At 43.3% G+C, this 19516-nt stretch overlaps 1 protein-coding gene across 8 annotated transcripts in view; it reads right to left on the bottom strand.

Moving 5' to 3' along the window:
• Positions 1-19516, bottom strand: part of pdlim7 (PDZ and LIM domain 7) — a 31258-nt gene extending 11742 nt beyond the window's left edge. For 2 of the 8 annotated variants that reach the window (XM_041223455.1, XM_041223448.1), the window contains exons 1-5: positions 19368-19515; positions 17160-17274; positions 9352-9503; positions 4169-4199; positions 3347-3555 (exon numbers count right to left, since the gene is read on the bottom strand). In XM_041223455.1, coding sequence (XP_041079389.1) covers positions 3347-3555; positions 4169-4199; positions 9352-9503; positions 17160-17255 — 488 coding nt within the window. In that variant the 5' untranslated portion in view covers positions 17256-17274; positions 19368-19515. Of the gene's footprint in view, positions 1-502; positions 584-1232; positions 1250-3346; positions 3556-4168; positions 4200-9351; positions 9504-17159; positions 17275-19198; positions 19288-19367 lie in introns of those variants that run through there. The other 6 variants (XM_041223453.1, XM_041223456.1, XM_041223450.1 and 3 more) reach the window with 6 other exon arrangements.

The following is a 19516-nucleotide window of genomic DNA, read 5'->3' on the forward strand; positions in this document are numbered from 1 at the left end:
ATACATGTCACCAGTGCTTTAAAGGAGGTCTCTCCTCCACAGTCATGGAAACTGAATTGATTCACTGAAGACTTCATTTATTTCAATTTTTAACATGTATAGTTAATCAGCTTAACCTTGCACCCAGGAGGGAGATTAAAATGGGGAAGCAACTTCAACATCTGATCTGGTTCAGCTTTGCAAACTCAAATGAAAGTGCATTTCAAGCAGGCCCAGCAAAGGCGGAGATATTCAGGAGATCCGTTAAGATTGAGTCCATTTCTGATAAATGCCCATCACACGCTCCTCCATTCAAATGGTGCAACCACAATCCAATTTTTCACAGAAACATCAAGACCTTTGCAGCTCACAAATCAGGTCTGAATCAGACCTCACACCTAATGCATTGAAGCTCACAGTGCTGCTCCCCAATCCACAGCTGAAAACGGGTTATTCTGAGAAAGCTGGCTGTTAGCAAGACTAGAGCAGCACCAGGTTGGCCTGGCGGGTACCCTGCTCTTACTTGGACTCTGGGTAGAGCTCGTCAAAGAATGTGCCTTCAGAGAGCAGGGAGTGCTGCCCCTTGGAGGTACTGATGAAGGCACTGAAGAGAAAGAGAGCGAGACAGACAGAGAAAGAGAGCAGGACAATGAGGCGGCTGGCACTGCAACAGGGTTCAACCTTGTAATGGTGCTAGAAAACAAATCTACGCTGCAGTGTGTTTAAAAGGCTATAAAATTATCCTCTGGGGACCACTGATCCTTGGGTCACCCAGTCAGTCTTGATCCAGAGTGTTCTGGATCTACTGTGCTCTAGATATACAACATGCTGCAGGACCCTGGCCGTTCTCCACCCCACGGCTGAGTGTTTAAGGATTCCTTGAATCCGAGTCACCCACCAGCACATGGACCAAAACAAAAGGAGTCCATTAAGCTACATGTTTGCACCCAAGCAAGGGATAGGGAATATACCTCCCAATTTCAGCAGCGACGTGAGTGTTGAAGGAAAAAAAAAAGAATGGTAGAAAGATAGGCAAACAATATTTGAGTAAATGAAAAAGAATCATTCAGTTCTCCAGTCCTGACAGCATTGCAACAAAGGCACCCCTGCAGAAAGTGATAAACTGCAAAAGAGACGAACAACAAATTCAATTTGCTATCCCTGGAGGAGAAATGTAACCATCAATAACAAGCAGGTTAAAAAATAAATTTAAAAAATTAATAATTGCAAAATGACAGAAAAGGATTACTGACTTGTCAAGAGACTCCATCTGCAGGGATATGTGAGAGAGAGAGAGAGAGAGAGAGAGAGGGAGAGAAGAGGAGATCAGTTAATAAAAGATGTATGCATTAAAACACATGAAGACAGCAAGGTTGCTTTTTTGATGCAGGAAAGCAGAACATGCTTGAAGCAATATGACAAGACATTAGTGGCAAGCATGGCTACTTAGTCCTGAGATTTTACTGACTGAGTTAGCTTTCATTTAGTTTTAATGCGATGAAACTGTACCATTGATCTGCATAACTCAACCTTGTCCAAACGCACGGCTTTGATATATAAAATCAATTCTATTTCTTCTTTTCACCCGTCAAGAGAGAGACTGCCCTGCCTCCAGCCCTCCCCTGATCTTTACGCAAAGTGTAATAAGGAAGGGGGAGGTTTCAAATGCCCAGATGAGAGGTTCTGTATGGCAGCAGTTTCCACCTGGCCTGAGAGGCTGTGTAACCCAGGAGCCCTGCCTGTAACTGGACCGCTCTGGACAGATTTAGCTCAGGATACTTCTGCTCCTGTGTCTCCTAGTAAGGCCGTGAGGTAATCCAGCACCGTTGGTTGCCGTAAAAGCAGTCCTGAGCCATCAGCACATTTCAAAGGGGAATGAGGAAAAAAGTGTGTGGAGGGGGGGGGGGTGACTAAAAACAGCTTCAGCACATTGGCAGCAACCTTACCTCACGTTTAACCCTTTCCTGTCGGCACCACGCAGAGGACAGGGCATTGAAGTGCCATGCCAAACGCACCCAACTGTGGCACTGCAGCCCTGTCTCTTTAAGGAATGCCGCACACGAAGTTCTCGGATTTCTGTTTACGGATTTGAACACGGTTATAACAGCGGCACTTCCACTGGCACAGAACAGCGTTTGTGTGTATTGTACAGACATGACACAATAATGGAATAAAGAAACTCCACAAGTGGAGAGGAGGTAGAGGAGAATCAAATGTGGTATCAGACTGTACACTCTGAACAGCGATCCGCTCGCTCTCTGGAGGTTAGAGAGCAACAGTGGCAAAAACACACCATGATGCAGGTAACAAAATATGGGCAGCACCAAGTAGACATCAATGCAACAACCTCTGGTTTAACGCAAGGCACTGCAATACCCTCACAGTAGTTCCCATAAATCCTCTACCCCAAAGAGAAACTAGTGCTAGCAAACTAAAGCATCCGCACCACGAGACAGGCAGGTAGGGTTATATATAGAGCTTCTGTGTTTCGGTTTTTATTCATTAAATTTTTTCGGTGCTCATAGCTATTAGAGTGTAAATCATGTAAATCACGTTTTTTTGGGGTGTTCGCTTTTTATATACTGTATAAAATTATTGTTTTCAGTTACTTTCCACAATGCTTTTTTTTTTTTTAAATGTTAAAATATGTATAGTAGTAACGCGACAACTTGCACACTTAAGTTGTACCTTCTTTGCCTTCTGTATTCCACAATGAAACCCTCATTGTCTCGGGCACATGGGGTTTTTGCATTTAGGCATTATTTTTACATTCTGCCACAATTTCAATTCTGTTTTTAATCCTCCACATCTTAACTGTAATACAGCTTAAAATCCTGCGAACAATAGAAATGTTGGAATGTGCTGCCACGTAATAGTTGGAGCGGGTTTAAAGCATTCAGAACAAATCAATGATAGACCCAAGTCAGGAAGGAGGGACATTGCCCAGCGTAATTTATTTTGGGGGTGGGGGGGTTCCGGTGTTTATTGGTTATACACCGATATTTTTATTCGTATCGGGACGGGGTGTAGTTTAACGTTTTTTTATCAGAAGTCCTAGAAACTATGTCCATTTCGAAAGGACTTCTGGATGTGTGGATCACACAAGTCAAACTTGGCACTGCAGGTAAATCTACTCTTCCAAAGAAAGGTGAAAATAATAAAGCCTGCAACACCCTTAGGATTATTTTGCTCTGTAAATCAAGGAGGATGAGGACCCCCCAAGGACATTTCCTTCTTAAATGAAACACACTGTGCTAAACGTAAGCAGTCACTGAAACAAACAGACCCCTGACACATCAGTCTTGCCTGTTCACAGAAACCCAGCTAAGACAGCAGCTTCCGGTGAACAAAGTGCCCATTGACCTACCCATTGTGTTGCTGCAGCACACTGACAGGACCCTGGGAGCTGGGGTTCAATTTCACCGCCGCGGGGACATAAGACACTGGTTTGGTGACCGGCCCGGATTTCGAGTTGCCAGAGCGTTCCCCGGCACCAAAGGGACGGGCCATCTTATTAAGAGACATGCTGGGAGCAAACGAATACTTGGGCTGAGGCAAACCAGCGGCAAGCGAGTCCTGAGTGAGAAACAAACACACAACATACAGCAAAACCAACCACAGTAAGTAACGTGCAGTTAGAGACAGGAAGACCAGACATTTCGGCCCAGATTCACTTGCATGCGTCCATTTTTTACATTTGAATAAATTTAAATAACTAAATGTAATTAAGGTCAGACCCACGATAAATAAATGAATAAATAAAAATTAATTAAAAATCCCTCTCTTGCTCCCTCAGTCTCCTCTGTGTTGTGCACACACCCAGCTACTCTATAAATATTTAACTTGAAACACTGCCCAGTCAGTGAGTGTGTCAGTCCAGGCATGCAGGCAGGCAGGCAGGCACAGGAGGGTTCTAGAACACTGCATGCAAACCTTCCAGAACCTCACTGCCACAGCAAGAGAGGACCCACTTTTTTTTTTTTTTTACATTTCTTTGGAAAACACTTAGAAAAGGGTTTGCTGTCAATAGCAGCGAATCCCCACAAGATGGAGCTCCAACACATCTGGAAATTGTTTTAACTGCTGTTTCTGCTGTATATGGGAGAGTTAAATGTTCTGCGACTGCCTTCTGGGAAGTCATTTAATGCTTTTAAAAGTTAAAGCAGTGCTCACAAAATCATTTTCTTACCTTCTGATTAGACCCAGGTGAAATGACAGCTCTGCAAGAAAAAGAAAAGAAAAAGCCATTATGGATTCTCCAGGTGCCACGAGGGAGTCCTGCACCCCTGGGGTACTGGGATCAAGTGTGTCACTAACCTTTGCCCAGAGTACAACAAAATCCATTTCATGATAAATGTGTCCTCCAGATCATTCATACCTGATCCACACTACCTAGAAAAAGTAGGTTCAACATGTGTTGAAACAATGCACAACTGCCATTCACAAAAAAAAAAAAAAAAAATATATTTTTTTTATATATATATATATATATATATATATATATATATATATATATATATATATATATAGATATATATATATATATTATATAATATTTTTTTTTTTAACTTGAGATGGCTGTGCATAATTGAAGTAGCGTGAAGAGGGTGGTGAATTGACTGGCTGAATTAGAATCCAGGGGAGGGGGTGGGACACACACACACAAAACCCAAATTACATCAGAACATTCCAATGGGACAGCACAGGGATCTCCTTGGGACGAGGTAATAAGCTTTATGAAAACACATCATGTATTTACTTAGACCTAAACCAGACGGTATGAAAACGTGTCCTGTGGTGCACAGCACTCCAGATCTATGCACTTTTTTCAGGGCTGCGATTCCACGCAGGGTCAGCCAGACTGGCTCAAATCAACTCTGCTCTCAGCTTGGTGTGCTGGGAGCTATCTACACATTTTCAACCTCCCTACAGAGATGCCTGGTCAAATACTAATCAATTACAGGTATATTAAACAAGATCATTTGCTTAATAAGCATTTAGCACCTCTCACTTACTGCATAAACAGCAAAGTGACATGAGCCAGGCAGTTAAAATATACCACATAGCAAAGCATGTCGTACATGTATGTCATTTACATGACATGACTGCCTGTACAGTGTAAACTAGGACGTTGGTGAAGTCATGACACTTTGCAAAACCGCACCAGACGCAATCGAAACTGTGCACAAGGTTTTATAAGGATGTACTTGTTTATTCCCCCCCCCCCCTGTAGAATGTGGCAATTTTCCAGCATTTTGCCAACAAGTGTTCATTGGACCGAACAGTTGCAAGTTATTTAGATCTCTCAAGCATCGCTGAACTTTTCACAAAACACGTCAAGCAAACAAAATCTGAAATATTTTTTCAATTACCAACATCTTTGAGCAATTAATGTAGATTAGTTTGGGGGATTATTCTGAACTCACGTTTGAGGTCCAAGGTACAGAGGAAGGCCAGCTTGTCAAAAAACGAGAACAAAAATAAAATAAATCCTAATCCCATCCCACCCAGGAAGGAGTTGAGAGGCTGGAGCCCTGAGACCCCAGACCGGGGGGGGGGGGGGGGTCCAAAACTCAAGAGATGGGGAGGAAACCATTTTAAATGCTTTCATTTTGATAAATCTATCCAGCGAAACACATATATATATATACACACACACACACACACATATATATGTCCACGAACGAGATAGGAGATAGACGAGAATGAATATGTAATCTTCTCACACAGACTCATTGCACCATTGCTGTTTTTGTTTTAAGCTTCTGCCAAACTAAATATTGTTGCAGTCAAGTACAATTTCACATCCTTCGTTGTAAATTTTCTTGGGTAAATGTCACTTTTTTTGTCTTGTAGCTCTGTGGTCTAATAACTTAGTATAGCTGTGTGTATGTCCATTTCAAGAATATATATACGAGGAAGAGGGAGACAATTTATTCAAGTGGCGCTTGTAAAGACAACAACCCTATCTTATCACTAGGAGAGGTGGGGTGACTCCAAGCTACCTGTCCAGTGCCTGTCGTGTCGTGCCAGGCCAGTGTGTTGAACGCTACCCTGCAGCGGGAATCTCCTCTGGCAGCCAGCCTCTTATAAACAGGAAGCAGACAATGGGCCGTTCATCCTGCTACAAGCTGAAATAACTCCCTACAATCTTCCATCACACTCAGGATATTAACCTCTTAGCACGTGCCTGCAGCAAGGGACCAGTCTGGGTGTGCTTGGGTTTAAATACTGATTCACTAGTCTAGACCAAACTGGATTAATAAATTACATTAGGGATGTCATACCAGATAACTATATAAAAATCAAGGGTTCATTTTTTTGTTTTTTTCACGGGACAAATAAAACCAGGCTATAAAAACTCTTGGTAACTGCTGAACTCTTGTGGGAATCCTGGCTTACCTTTATTACTTTCTTCCAGTGTTGCTACAGGCTTGTGTAAAGCAGGACTCCTTGTATAGTCGGGCACAGTGGCAATCTTGCACTGTTAAAATGAATCTGTCCTTTCCAGATTTCTGTGTGTTTGTTGGCTTTGTTATCGACATTGATTCCTGCCAACTAATTTTCAATGTTGGCATTTCATCAAACAAACAAAAAAAAAAAACACACTATTTGATTAGATGGAAATTTGTTGCCACTTTCCTTCACAGGCTCTGGTGGATATAATGTGCTCCATCATTGATGTTGCTAATGTTATTTCAGTGCGGTGCTAAGCCAATCCACGTCAGAGACGAGACTGAAGATTATTTTACGAATGCTTCCAAATAGTTTTGCCAGTACAAACCGATACTGTGTCCAATAACCATCTATGTACTTTGCATGCATCTGTGCACGTCTTCATTGCTAGGGTTACCCCACAAGCAGGATTCTGAACTGGACTCAAGTGTTCCGCAGGGCTTCGCCTGTTTAAGAGAATGTGGTGATGTCATAATCAGCATGTGGAATACTCTGTATATGCTTCAGTTTCTGAATATCAGCAGTTTGGAGCAGTGTTACAGTACAGCATCGCATCTCCCCTGCCAGTTGTCGTGCAAGCACTTGGAGTTTCACCAGAACAGAAATCTGCACTGCCAAGGAAAACAGTCCCGCTCATACTCGAGAAACACAATTGCAATTAACCTTTTGTTACTTTCTTTTTCATTTTGTATTTTGTTTTTTAAAACCTCCAGCGTTATGCTCGGTGGTCAGTCTCTGCAGACAGGGGTATATTTAAATTTGAGGTGAAGGTATATATACAGACTGGCTCAGAGAAGACAAAAACACCCTACCCAAGAAACACAAAGCTCCCTTGCAGAATAAAAAAGATAAATAAATAAAAAAAAAAGTAAGGTAGTGCACAGAGCTACACTGCCCCCGGACCCTTCTATCAAACCAGTGGAGGCCACAGCCTCCCTCCCAGTCCCTCACCTTGTACCACTAGACACTCTTACACCCACCCCCCACTCCACAAGGATATACTGCCTCCCAGTCCGCCCTCACTGGTCATCATCTGAACACAGTCAGCTCTGGTACTTTGATATTGTGGCAAGAGGTGAATTAATATTCTGTACTCAAGCAGACACTGTCTCACAGCTCACAAGCCCTTGGCTGCAGTGCAAAGCCCATAGATGTTAATAAAGAAAAGCTTTGATCCCTTAACCGTTCTGATCCCAGCAAGGGATTCTCCTGAGGTTTCTGAGGAGGAGACAGCTCTGCGTTTCAGCCTTTTGAAGTCTAGTTATTTTATTAGCTTCTACTGGTCTTTACCCTCCGCGAGTTCAACTGAATTATATTTAACTCGAGCCGCCTCGCTTTAGAACATTTAAAAAAAGACACAAAGATATATATCCTACAAACTGACAGCCTTCCAGAGGAACCAAGCTGCTGCGCTGGATAAGCACTGGCTGTGTGTTTGACATGTTGGCAGTCATCACCGAGCACCATTATCTAAAGAGAATTTTAACATAAGGACAGTTTTACCACAGGGAGACTTGCAATCAACAAAACAGCAAGTTACCAATCGCTAGGGATGCAAATGGTAGTCTGATTTTGGTTTCTTCCATTATAAAAATAAAGTGTATATTATATATATAAAATAACCACCACCAAGTTAGTTCAAGGTTCACTGTTTGGCCATGTTAATGATAAATTGCACTTCAAGTGCATGGATGTCCATCTCTTATTGGAAACATCCCCTCAATCAGATGACATCATCATCCAGGACTGTATTAGTGTCTCGCTCCTGGGTCTTCGTAGAACCGCATTCCTTTCACAGGCTGTGGTGCCCCAACATTGTCAAGGAAAGTTTAATAAACCTCTTGGAAAAGGGAGGCATTGGCATTACATTCTCTTTAAAATGACTTTTCCTGGCACAGTTATTCGCTACTGTAAATAAAAAAAAATAAAAATAACCTTACCAAAGGTAGCAATAACTAGATTAGTAGTAAAAGAGAGCTTGTGAAATCAGCCATTATAATGTTCATTTGAGGCATCTATTACAGCTTGTAATCTGCAGTGCTGGCTCAGGACAAAAGCAGAGAAAGCGGCTAAAACATCTGTATGAAAAAATAGCAAATCTTGACTATGTAGTTTGATGTGAGGGAGGGAGACTGTCCACTACATTCCAACTGATGTGATGATTTTATTTCTCGTTCATCTCTGACTTGAGAGTTTTCCTCCAGCATTTAAAGTCCATCTGGGACAGGCAAAACATTGTTCCCTGCCGAATACTTTTCAAGGAGGTCGTTCTCTCCCTCATGCTTGCCAAAACAGTCAGCAGTTTCACAGACCTGCCCCCCACCCCCCCCTTTTTCTTTGTGTACATTTATTTCAAGCCTGTACACTATGCTCTGTTTTAGTGAACAAATTCAGCAAACCTTTTACAATTCCCCAAATTCACCCAACTCCCCTCCATCTCTGCACTCCAAGGGAGGGCTAGCACTTCACCATTCCACACAGGGTTTTTTAAACTGCAAAACACACCTCAGACTCAAATCTCTCTGCAAATTAAAGGTGTGCTAACCAAGGCTTTCAAACCAGATGTCCAAAGTCATCCCTTCCACTCCTGGTCTTTGTTCCAACCCTGTTCTAGATTGATTTCATTGAACCAATTAAAAACTATCCACACACCTCACTTTACCTGTTAAAGCTGGAGTGGAATGACCCTTCAGGACCGTGATTGAACACCTCTGACTTAATCTATTTGAAAACGTCTTTTCAGCACCAAGGCAGCGATCGCTGGCACCCCTCTTGTGTTCTCTGACTTACAGAGCTTTGATTATCACTCATTTATGGAGCATAATGGGCAGACAGAGAGAAGCAGGAGAAGAAAGAAACCATGAAGGTCGTAAGTAAGGATCAAGCGACAGAGACAGACTGGCGGGTGTACAGTACCTGCTCAGGGAGAGTGTCAGGTTGCCAGTGCATGCTCGGATCTTGTTCTGTGCCTCCACATGGGTCATGCTCTCTGTATTGGCACCGTCGATGGACACCACCCAGTCTCCCACGCCAACGTTAGCCTGCACGGCCTTCCCGCCGGGGGTGAGCTGCAACAGACAACACAGGGTATCCGGTCAGTGAGCACACTGCAGCATACTGTACAAATGTCTAGGAATGCATTTTGAATGGCTTCTGGTTTATAGAGTCCATATGCACGTATGTACGTATGCATGTATACTGTACTCTGCTCAGCATCTAACATGATTCTCATTATACATGTTCCATGCCCTCCAATAGTCACTGCAAATAAAGGGTTCTTTTGGCCCATTTTTCTGGTCTTTAGTTTTTGGTACATTTCCCCCTCCCCTTTCCCTTCACAGGCAGCAATGCTAGTTCTTCTCCCATTCTCTCACACATTCTCCACTGGGGTTTCCCTGCAGCTCCAGTTTACTGGCCAGTAAAAATATTATTAACGAACCTTTTAATGCATTTTTGCCACAGCAGCCTTAAAATGATCCCAGAAGACGCATGCAAAAACAATTTAAAATCATGAAAACTTAAGCCTTGCAGTATCAAAATGCCATCTTTAATCTTCAGAGGGATTCAGCAGCATACTGCCTGCCCTACTGTCTTTACAGAATGCCTGAGAACTGGAAACGAGGCACCACCTCAATCACACTAGGGGTGTAAAGATTTGTTGTTTATCCATGAAATCAGGATACTTTCTTTACATTATATTTGTTTATTTAGCAACATAGATTAGGGTGTGTGAACTATGCATCCGAGTCACTTACAAAGTCTCACCTGAAAGGCTGAGCACAAGGAGGTTAAGTGACTTGCTCAGGATCACACAGTCAGTGGTTGAGCCGGGATTTTAACCGGGGACCTCCTGGTTACAAGCCCTGGTCTTCAACCACTAGACCACACAGCCTCCTAACAGACGTGTGCGTCACGTGTGCAGTCCAACAAACGGTTCATGAATGATGAACAATGGCATTTAGAGTTGTCTCATTCAAAGTTTGCCTATTTACAATGTCAAACAGCAACTTCACTGAGGTCAGAGAAAACCAGCTGCCCTTCAGTTTCTAGAAGACATTATACTACATCTTCTACTACAAGTGGCATGTGTAAAAATGGAATTGCAGGAAGGTTCAAAAGTTGTACCCTAATTTAATACTAGACTATGCATGGACCCGGTACCTTGCTCTGTGTCAGGGCTGATTCAACCTTGACTGGAAACTGAACCCAGGACACTCTGATCCCCCTGACCCTGCAGCTGGTCTTGGGTAAAGTGTCTGTGGTAGCAAGCAGGCTCTCTGCTTTGAAGCCCTTTGAATTTTACTTCACTTAGACGTTCTCTCATCGCAGCTCAGTGACTGGACTCTTCCAAGGAGGCTGTACAAGCCTGGATACGCCAGTGACCTGCAACCCCTTTCGTCTCTGGAGCCCAATTCAGATGCTTCACGAGCCCGTTAAACAGTTGCTTCACCACAGCAGTGGACAGCAGGAAAGCAACAATTATGGTCAAGAAAAAGCACAAAAATAAATAAATAAATAAATAAATAGAAAATGACCAAGCCTAGTTAATGCTTCCATAGAGCTGTATAAAATGAAACACAGCGACTTCCGTTTTCAAATATAAAACTTTTAAAAGATATTTAAACATTGATTTTCCATATTGGTCAGTCTTACGCTACAGATCCAACAGGCAGGACTGCCAGCTGATCATGTGATCCTAGTCACACATCCACTAGCTGTGTAAGAGGCACCAAGCCAGCGGGACATTCCCTGTCGAGTTACGGCGAGCCCAGCAGCACAGTCGTTGTACAGCACTTCATGTATTGTTTACCATGCTGTTGCTGCCGACTGTGTTTTGGGAGTTGTTTTTACAGCTGGTGGTTTTGAAAATAAATACCCTTTAACCATGCTAGTAATTTGTTGAAATGTATTGCTGACAAACAGTTTGTTTTGCTAATTATATTTGCCATTACTAGCAAAGCCAACCAACTGCTGCTTGTTATGGCGTGAACGCTAATGCAGAACTTCTGAAATTTATGAATGTTTTATGGGTTTTCAAGATTGCTGCTGTTAAATAAATTTAAAAAAACATCATGTTCTGTTTTAAATTAGACCAATTTAAAAAAGTTCTTGTAGCAAGCCATAACCTTGCATTTTTAAAAACACATTTTGGGAGCCCTTAACAGATGAGAAGATTGAACTCTTCCCTCAGGAACAAGCCGTTCACTGTCCTAGTGGTTTTGGCAATTGAGACACCCTTATGGGGTCGGAGGTCTGTTGTGTTGTTTCTGTTGATCAAGAGGTAATGCTGTAGTGAAAGGCACTATAAAAAGCTGATGCCATGTTGTGGTGTTTTGAGTAGGGCATTGAACCTCCCAGTGTGAGAGACGGGAACACCCGAGTCCGATCCGTGCTGCGCCTCACAGCTGTTCCATCGCTCGGGTACATGGCATCCAAGTGCTGAGGTCAGGGCTTCAGGAGGATAGAAATAACGGCAACACCACAGGGCTAGGGACGGTCAACAAATGACAGAGCAGCGAGGTCTTGTGCCAATTGGTTAGGGACCATCATCAAATGACAACAGCAGTGTCAGATACTGATGAAGTAGGAATCCAACAACAGGTAATTTAATACTGCCACGTCAATGTATTCTTGTATTAAACAGCAATGTGTACCTTTAGTACGCTACATAGCAAACCCTGCAGTTTGAGCAACAACCACGAAGTAACCAAGACAGGGATTATCAATAAATAAAACCAGCAGAATATACTCGCAATAGATCTCTTAGGGTAGCTTTTTAAAGGCATGAAGTTGCACTAGAACATTACAAAACCATCATCTCAAAAAACAGGGATTGATTAAATACTGTACTTTAGTAACTGGCAAGAGACTGCATGAGAAAACAAAACAAAAAAACACAGTAATAGGGACTAGGAAAGTAAAGAAATACGTTCCTTTGTGGAATGAGGACATACAGAACTGCAATACTAGATTGAAGATAATAGCAATATTCTGCATGCACATTGTCTGTTACTACACCGTGCCTTTCAGATATAAATGATAATAAAAAGCAAGTGGCAGCAACAGAGTCCCCCGTTAAACACGCTCTGATCTGATCAGGGTTATTGCAGGAGTTATCCAGCAAGCAATTAGCCCCACCTTAAATTAAAATTACCCACTGAAAGAATGCAGGAATCATTTGAGGTTAAAAACAACAGCTAACCATATTTAGCATGGGCCCACTTGCGTCAGTAAAGGCATTTTAACAACGCACTTAAACCTCGGAACTGGATGGAGGACTAGTGGCTAGTCCATCACTGAACTGCTGAAACTGAGGTCTAACAGCAGTAACTGAAGGGTCCTTTCTCACCTTCCATTCGAGTCTGGAGTTTGAACCTGCAACAGAATACTGCGCTCCCCCTGGAGGTGCCTCCTAGGTTCTGGCACAGCAAAGACGTACTGGACGCACGTTTCAGCACATGTGCAAACTCCAAGGGAACATGTTTGCAATCAGCAGCTCCGTTTCTTATTTCTCTACAACTGACGCAAAAAGGCCATAAATCCTAAATCGGGGAGAAATGTGACAGAGTGCTGATACAGGGACAGGCAGGTTAATCCGATAGCTCGCGTCCTACCAAGCCAGCGAACACCAGCACAGGCCTACTAACGAGAACACCTGCAGTGAGAGAGAATGTTAGCAGTCGCCCAACAGCTGTGTAACAACATTCCTCTGACAGGTACAAGCTTATACTGCATGACAGCAGCTCAAAGCAGCGCTGTTTTAATTCGGTCGAGTGAAGTCATTGCTGACACTGTGCACACTCAGATACAACATTACTCGCCCTCAGCGTGTACACAAACACACAGGTCAAGCCTTTTACATGTGCATGCATACACTTGCAGACAAAGCCCATAAATTTCTATAAATAAACATAAAAACTGTGTGCAGTTCAGAATCACTTTTGGGGGGTGGGGGGTTGGTAACACAGCAAGGTCATATTCAAATGCCAGTGCAAAGATGATTTACACTTGCCACAACCAGCATGTGACCGTAAACACTGCAGATCTGTAACCTGAGAAATATTGGATGGATGATCCAGAACTCACAGCTTCTGTGCAGAGACGATGCATTATGTAGCTGATTAACAGTTTGCAGGTGTGGAAATGGGTAGATACATGCAAAACCTAAACAGCTCATATCCTAAACGCAGTGTTTAACAGTTATGGATCATAATGTACAAGTGGACCTATGAGCTGAAGAGCTGAAAAGCATGCTCTTTCCTAGAGAGACAGCAGGTGAAGGGGATGCAACCTGAGGAATGATCAGTTTAAACCAGAGGAGGGCGCTTCCTGCTCAAACACGCCCCCTGGCCCACACACACCTCACCCGTCAGGCAGCCTCTCGGCAGCTCAGAGGAGGAACCGTGCCAGGACAGTGCTTAATCCCAGGAGGAATACTCATGTTCACACCAGGAATCCAGCTGGTGAGGATCCAAGGGAACATATTGTTTATGTAACACTGTACTAAATACTAAACAAGGCTACCCTACTGACCAGAAAGGCACCGCCCTATCTGCACTGGCCGAATGAGATAGTAGTGCTAAACTGAAAGCCCCCTTATACAGTTACTTTTGCAGTAGTTCGGCTGTGTGGACAGAGCACACGGAAGACCATGAATAATGAAGCACCCAGCCTTTCGACTCAAATGAGCAAGCGCTGGTGCAGCTGAATGGACTCCCCTCTGCCTGGTACAGACTCAAATCTGACACACAATTGTTCCATTTTGGGACGGCTGCCAAGTCCCATTTGCTTTTCTAGCAAGGATCAAAAGGTAGTTTGTGGGGTTGTGTCTGGACATGTTAACACAAACCTACCCGCTTTTACTCTGGGAATCTTTGGTGCAGTCTCTCACTCACACACACAGAGTTAGTGGGTACTTTTGCAATACCTGAGCCGTTCAATTACACAAGGCTTCAGTTTCGTTGCTGGCACTGCTAGCACTGAACACTTCCTCTCCCCGACAGGTCTGAGCAGCTAATGTAATCTGTTTGGCTTTCAATTTCTTAGAAGGATGTTTCAGCACACCGCTCTTCTGCAACATCGACCTGTGTGACTCAAGTGTGAACAGTTCCCAGTCGTGGGAACATAATAAAAATCCCATGAAATAAATCAACTTGACAGAAACCCAGATCTGTCATCATTCCAGACAGATCTGGGATTATCAAGGGCCCACCTTGTTTGCTTAATAACATTAGCAGCATTACCTACTGTTTGGCTGGGCACTTCCTTAGCGCCTGTTACCCGTTTCTGTATTGCAAGGAGCCAAACGACACTTCCGTTCTAAGTTTTTAAGGTTGAGTAAAAGCTGCCAAAGATTGTAAACTGGGCTACATTGTAAGTATGCAAATGATAGTTACCTTATCAGGGGTCACAATCCTCACAACATGGCTATAGGTACTGCAGGCCCCCGGGGGTCATCCTGTGAGTGCGGCCATCAAAACCAAGGTTATTGCCCTAAAGCTAGGGTTAGCTCATCTGCACATGAATTAAGTTTTCTAGTGCACATATGGTTTTCCCTAAATAATAATAATAATAATCCAAGTGCAATGAATAGAGCTCAGCTGATGTCATCCCTGAATATGTATCCTATACTAGCAAGTGTGAGGTGATCTCATTGCACCTCCTCCTCTCCCATCTGAGTTTCACCAGACCTCTGCCAAATAAGCTGCATCTTGCTTCGCGCCAGCAGGGAATCTGTTTGCATTTATTTTACTTCATTTGTGCAAACATGGAATTGAATTAGCCCTCACCCCCATTCTCTTGTACTTCACACAAGACTAAAACTGCTTTGGGAGGTCCCTACATAGAAATACAGACCATGAAACAGGGCCTGACTCAGTGGGTACAGCAGCGGACTGGGAGACAGTGTGACCTAGTGTTTAAAGCGAGGGACTGGGAAGCAGTGGGACCCAGTGGTTTAATTAAAAAAAAAAAAAAAAATAAATTACTTATATACAAATAGCTTCCCCCCCCCACCCCACAGCTGGAAAGGCTTAAATAAATTGTGCTTTGGTAAGTCTAACAGAACCTAACTTTCACACATCAGGTTTTTCCTAATATTTACAGACAAGCCCATATACTGCAGGCAAGCAGAGCGCAACAACTCCTTTATCGAGTTCATGATTTATTAACACATGCTGAAGCACACCCAGCGGCTGCCAGCTCCCCTTGGATGCTGCAGCCATGCACCTTAACATTTGGAAAGCCGTACAAATAAGGGCAGGAAAATGCCAAGTGGGGGAGGGCGGGTTATGCAGGCATTTATAGCTATTGGGCTGCAATTCCTTCAGCTATGCTTTCGACCTATAAGGAGAACAGCACAAGGTTCTGGAGTAGAATGTAATGCAGCATTTCCATTTGTGGAGATCTGCTGCCTGTGAAACTCTGCAGCAGCAGCAAAGGGGAGCGGGACTGTAGGGATGACTAAAGTTAGATCTGAAACAGACCGGGCTTTCCAGAAATCTGTGTGAACCCGGATTTCCAGGCAGGTAAAGGAATCATATAGATACCATTAAGCTTTCTTCTGATTCCCTGGATTTGTGTTTCTCCCCCCACCCTCTACATATTATCAAGCACGCCTGTTTCATAATGTGAATGCTCCCCCTCCCCCCTCTCTCAATACGAAAAACATTAACCTGACACACCGACTGTAGATCAGCGCCCTGACACTCATGTGTTGCTCCCGAATATGGCAGTCAGATCCCCGAAGGCTACTTTACAGGTAGTCATGGAGATTACAGCCTAATCCAGGATGAGGGATCATAAATCAGGGCCTCTCTTGAAGGCTTGTTAACATCAGTCAAACTGCAGCAATAAAAAACGAGGATCAAGGCAGGAGAGCTGGAATTCCAGCAAGCTCCAGGTGAAATGAACAGAGCTAAAGGAGTGTTGCTATGGCGACTATCTCAGGACAAACAGACTCCAGGCACCAAACAATGATTTATTTGCACAGCATGACCCCTCCGTTTTGGAAAAGCGTTTAATTTCCCTGTGATGGTTCAAACTATGTTTACAAATCACTTATTACCTAAAAAGGTTGTAGCAGCATGTTGGGTGGGTGTGGTGGGTGGTTGTGGGCAAGGCACAGATGAACAGCTAGCAGCCCAGACTGAACTGCAGGCCCTGTCCTGATGTATTCGTTCTTGTAACAGAATTTATACACCACTGTATGAAAAAGACACTAATACATAAATGAAATCTGAAATCAGACATTAACTCTACATTCTTTCTACTATAAAAATAAGAGTGGTTAATTAATTTCTGTAATAGGTATTTTATTTACTTCATTATACCTATTAAACCTGCTATAGAATGGTCCTTCATTATCGGAGTTGCTTCTTGTCAGTCTAGATGGATCAGTCTGGCCTTGTGCAAGTATGCACACCTTCCTATCTTATCAGTACAAAATGATTTAATGCACAATGGCATTACCCCTGTAGTCATGGCAAAAACTACTGCATACAAATCGAAATGTGGATTTTATAAAATAAGAACTTTTGAAACCAAGTTGTTATAAAACTAATGTTCTTTCATTTTCGGATTAATTAAAAAAAATAAAAATACTGCTAACTGAAAGTGCGTAATCTCTAAAATGTTTCCACCTGGGTATTCAAAGGCTAATATGACAACAGCTCCAGGATTTTCCATAGCACTGCAGGTAGCTCTGCTGCGGTGTGCCCTCTTACCCGCGAGACTGTGAGTGGCATGCTGAAATCCTTCCCTCCTTGCAGTCTGAATCCCCAGGGAGCCGGTCCCTCAAGAGTCACAGTGTAGACATCCATGCTGCTGCTGCTGCTTCTTCTGCACAACAAAGCACACACAAAACAGACAATGAATCACTTGCTACTGTTATTAGTATTGTTCAGTGCGGGGGCTGGTTTCGCACCAATCTTGAACGAAGCAACGTCATCCAGGATTAATTTGGGTCCGTGAAACCGGCTGCATCAGATGATTACTGGCCATCTCATTTCCAAGAGGAGGAACACCCCCCTCCCCACCCCCCCACCATTTCAACAAAGAAATGTTCTGGTAAATTCCGGTGTTAATGTTGGGTTAGCTGGTACAATTGTATTTACAGCCTAGGAATATGTTTTTCAAAATCATACAAGCTAGCTGGGAGGACTCAGAACCCACTTTAAAAGAAAGGAAACCCAGAGGAGACCTTGGTCCCATCTGTAGCCACATCTGGCATCCAGAATAGCTCAGAGCTCATGGAGGGTTCGTATTTCACCCAATGGTTTAACCCTAACAAGGGTCACTTACAAAAATAAATTAATTCATACCGATTATCATGCAGTCAGTGTTCTTTCTGCCAGTCAGAACTGCAGCTCGGCTGCGAACATGGACCTGCCTGTCCCACATTTCTAATCAGCAGGAACAGTGTTCTACATTTCTTACGCCAGAGAAATCTGTGTCTTCATTAATACATTACATTAAAGCACACTGCTGTTTTACGAGCACAGCTGTAGCTTTGCAAAGCAAAATCGGTTACATTAGCTTTCCCCAAGCAGAGTACACATTTGCTTTTAACATTTGGTTTCTTATGACAACAGAAAGTGCGGAGTGAAAGTCTCCAAGGATGCCAACTGCTCTGCAACTCCCTCGAATACACTTGCATGTAGATTACTGTAGCTCACGGCACAAATCAAACCTAACAAGATGCAGAGCGTGTTTTAACCCTGCTGAAACCCAACACCTCACTTCCAGTCGCGGATTTCACAGCAGAGCCCAAGGTCACAGACCAAGACCGCTGAGCTAGTGGTCTAACTTGAAATGAAACCAGGATCTCCTGAATGCGACAGAGAAACCACTCATTCACATTGCTGGCATTCTTCAGGTGTGAACTGAAGCTACAGGAAACATGCACTTTCCACCAGTGCCAGAATGGGAGTCTTCAGAGAGCCACGATGGACCATACAACATGACTGTCTATAGCGGGGGCCACACGTGATTAACACAAGGGCTTGCACCTGGAAACTCCGTGTACTGGGGTAAATTCAAAATGAACAGAGAGTCAATTAGAGGAGACGGACGCATGTGGTTTTCGCTGGAAGCCGTCTCAATGTTTGTGTATTGTATTTAAATCCCTTTTCTCCACTTTGTACGAAAGTGAGTCGCCCCCCCCCTGCCCCCAAACAAACTAGTCACAATACAGTCATTAAAACAAGAGCAGTGAAAAGCTAAAAAAAAGACCACGAAGAATCAAGTTATTTTCATTGGAAAGACATTAAGTTATCAATAGAGCTTTAGTAAGAGTCAATGCTCAGTGTTTTTTTCTCTGCCCAGTGCAGTATACAGGAAGTTTGAGAGGACACAGCAAGGTAAAGTCTCACAAGCTATTTACTGTAAACCAAAACGACAATCAATTCATGTCTTATGTTCTCAGTCATATCTGTTTCTACAAAGTGGATGAAATATAAAACTTAAAATTGGAAGTGAATTTACTTCCAAGCTCCGTTCCATTCTGCCCTTGTTGAATACCAGAGAGTACCTAAGCAGTGGAGCAGTGAATTGCGTTTCATCATGCTATACGATCAAAATGTACAAATGTCTTGTCGGTACACGAAAGAGGACAGCAGACTACAGCGTCGCACGATTCCAAACCAAAACTCAGCTAAAACTTTCCCGGAGTCTGACAATCAGATGCACCTCCAGCAAACAGAAAAGCTGAACAAAAGTTGATGGAAACGAGGCAGCACCGCATTCAAATACAAACGTTACTCACGATTCAAGAGAGAATGCTGTCAATACAGGTTTGTAATAAGTTCAGCAACTCTAGGACAATTCTCAAATTGGCTTCCCCAGCTATTACAAACTGAACCAGTGCTAAATGCCTTGGATACCCTTCTCCATATCCCTCACAAACAACCCCCCAAAACCCCATTCAGACCTACCAGCTCTCCAATGGGCAAGTCTGAAACCTGAGCCTGTTAAACCAGTTCGAGAGGGGCTGCAGTGAGCCTCTGCTTCCTCACAACAAGCAGTCTCTCCTCAGCTCTGGTGACAGCACAAGCGCTCCAGGCTCTCTCCCGGCTCTGCTAGG

This window comes from Polyodon spathula, chromosome 22 (assembly GCF_017654505.1).
Source record: "Polyodon spathula isolate WHYD16114869_AA chromosome 22, ASM1765450v1, whole genome shotgun sequence".
NCBI lineage: Eukaryota > Metazoa > Chordata > Actinopteri > Acipenseriformes > Polyodontidae > Polyodon > Polyodon spathula.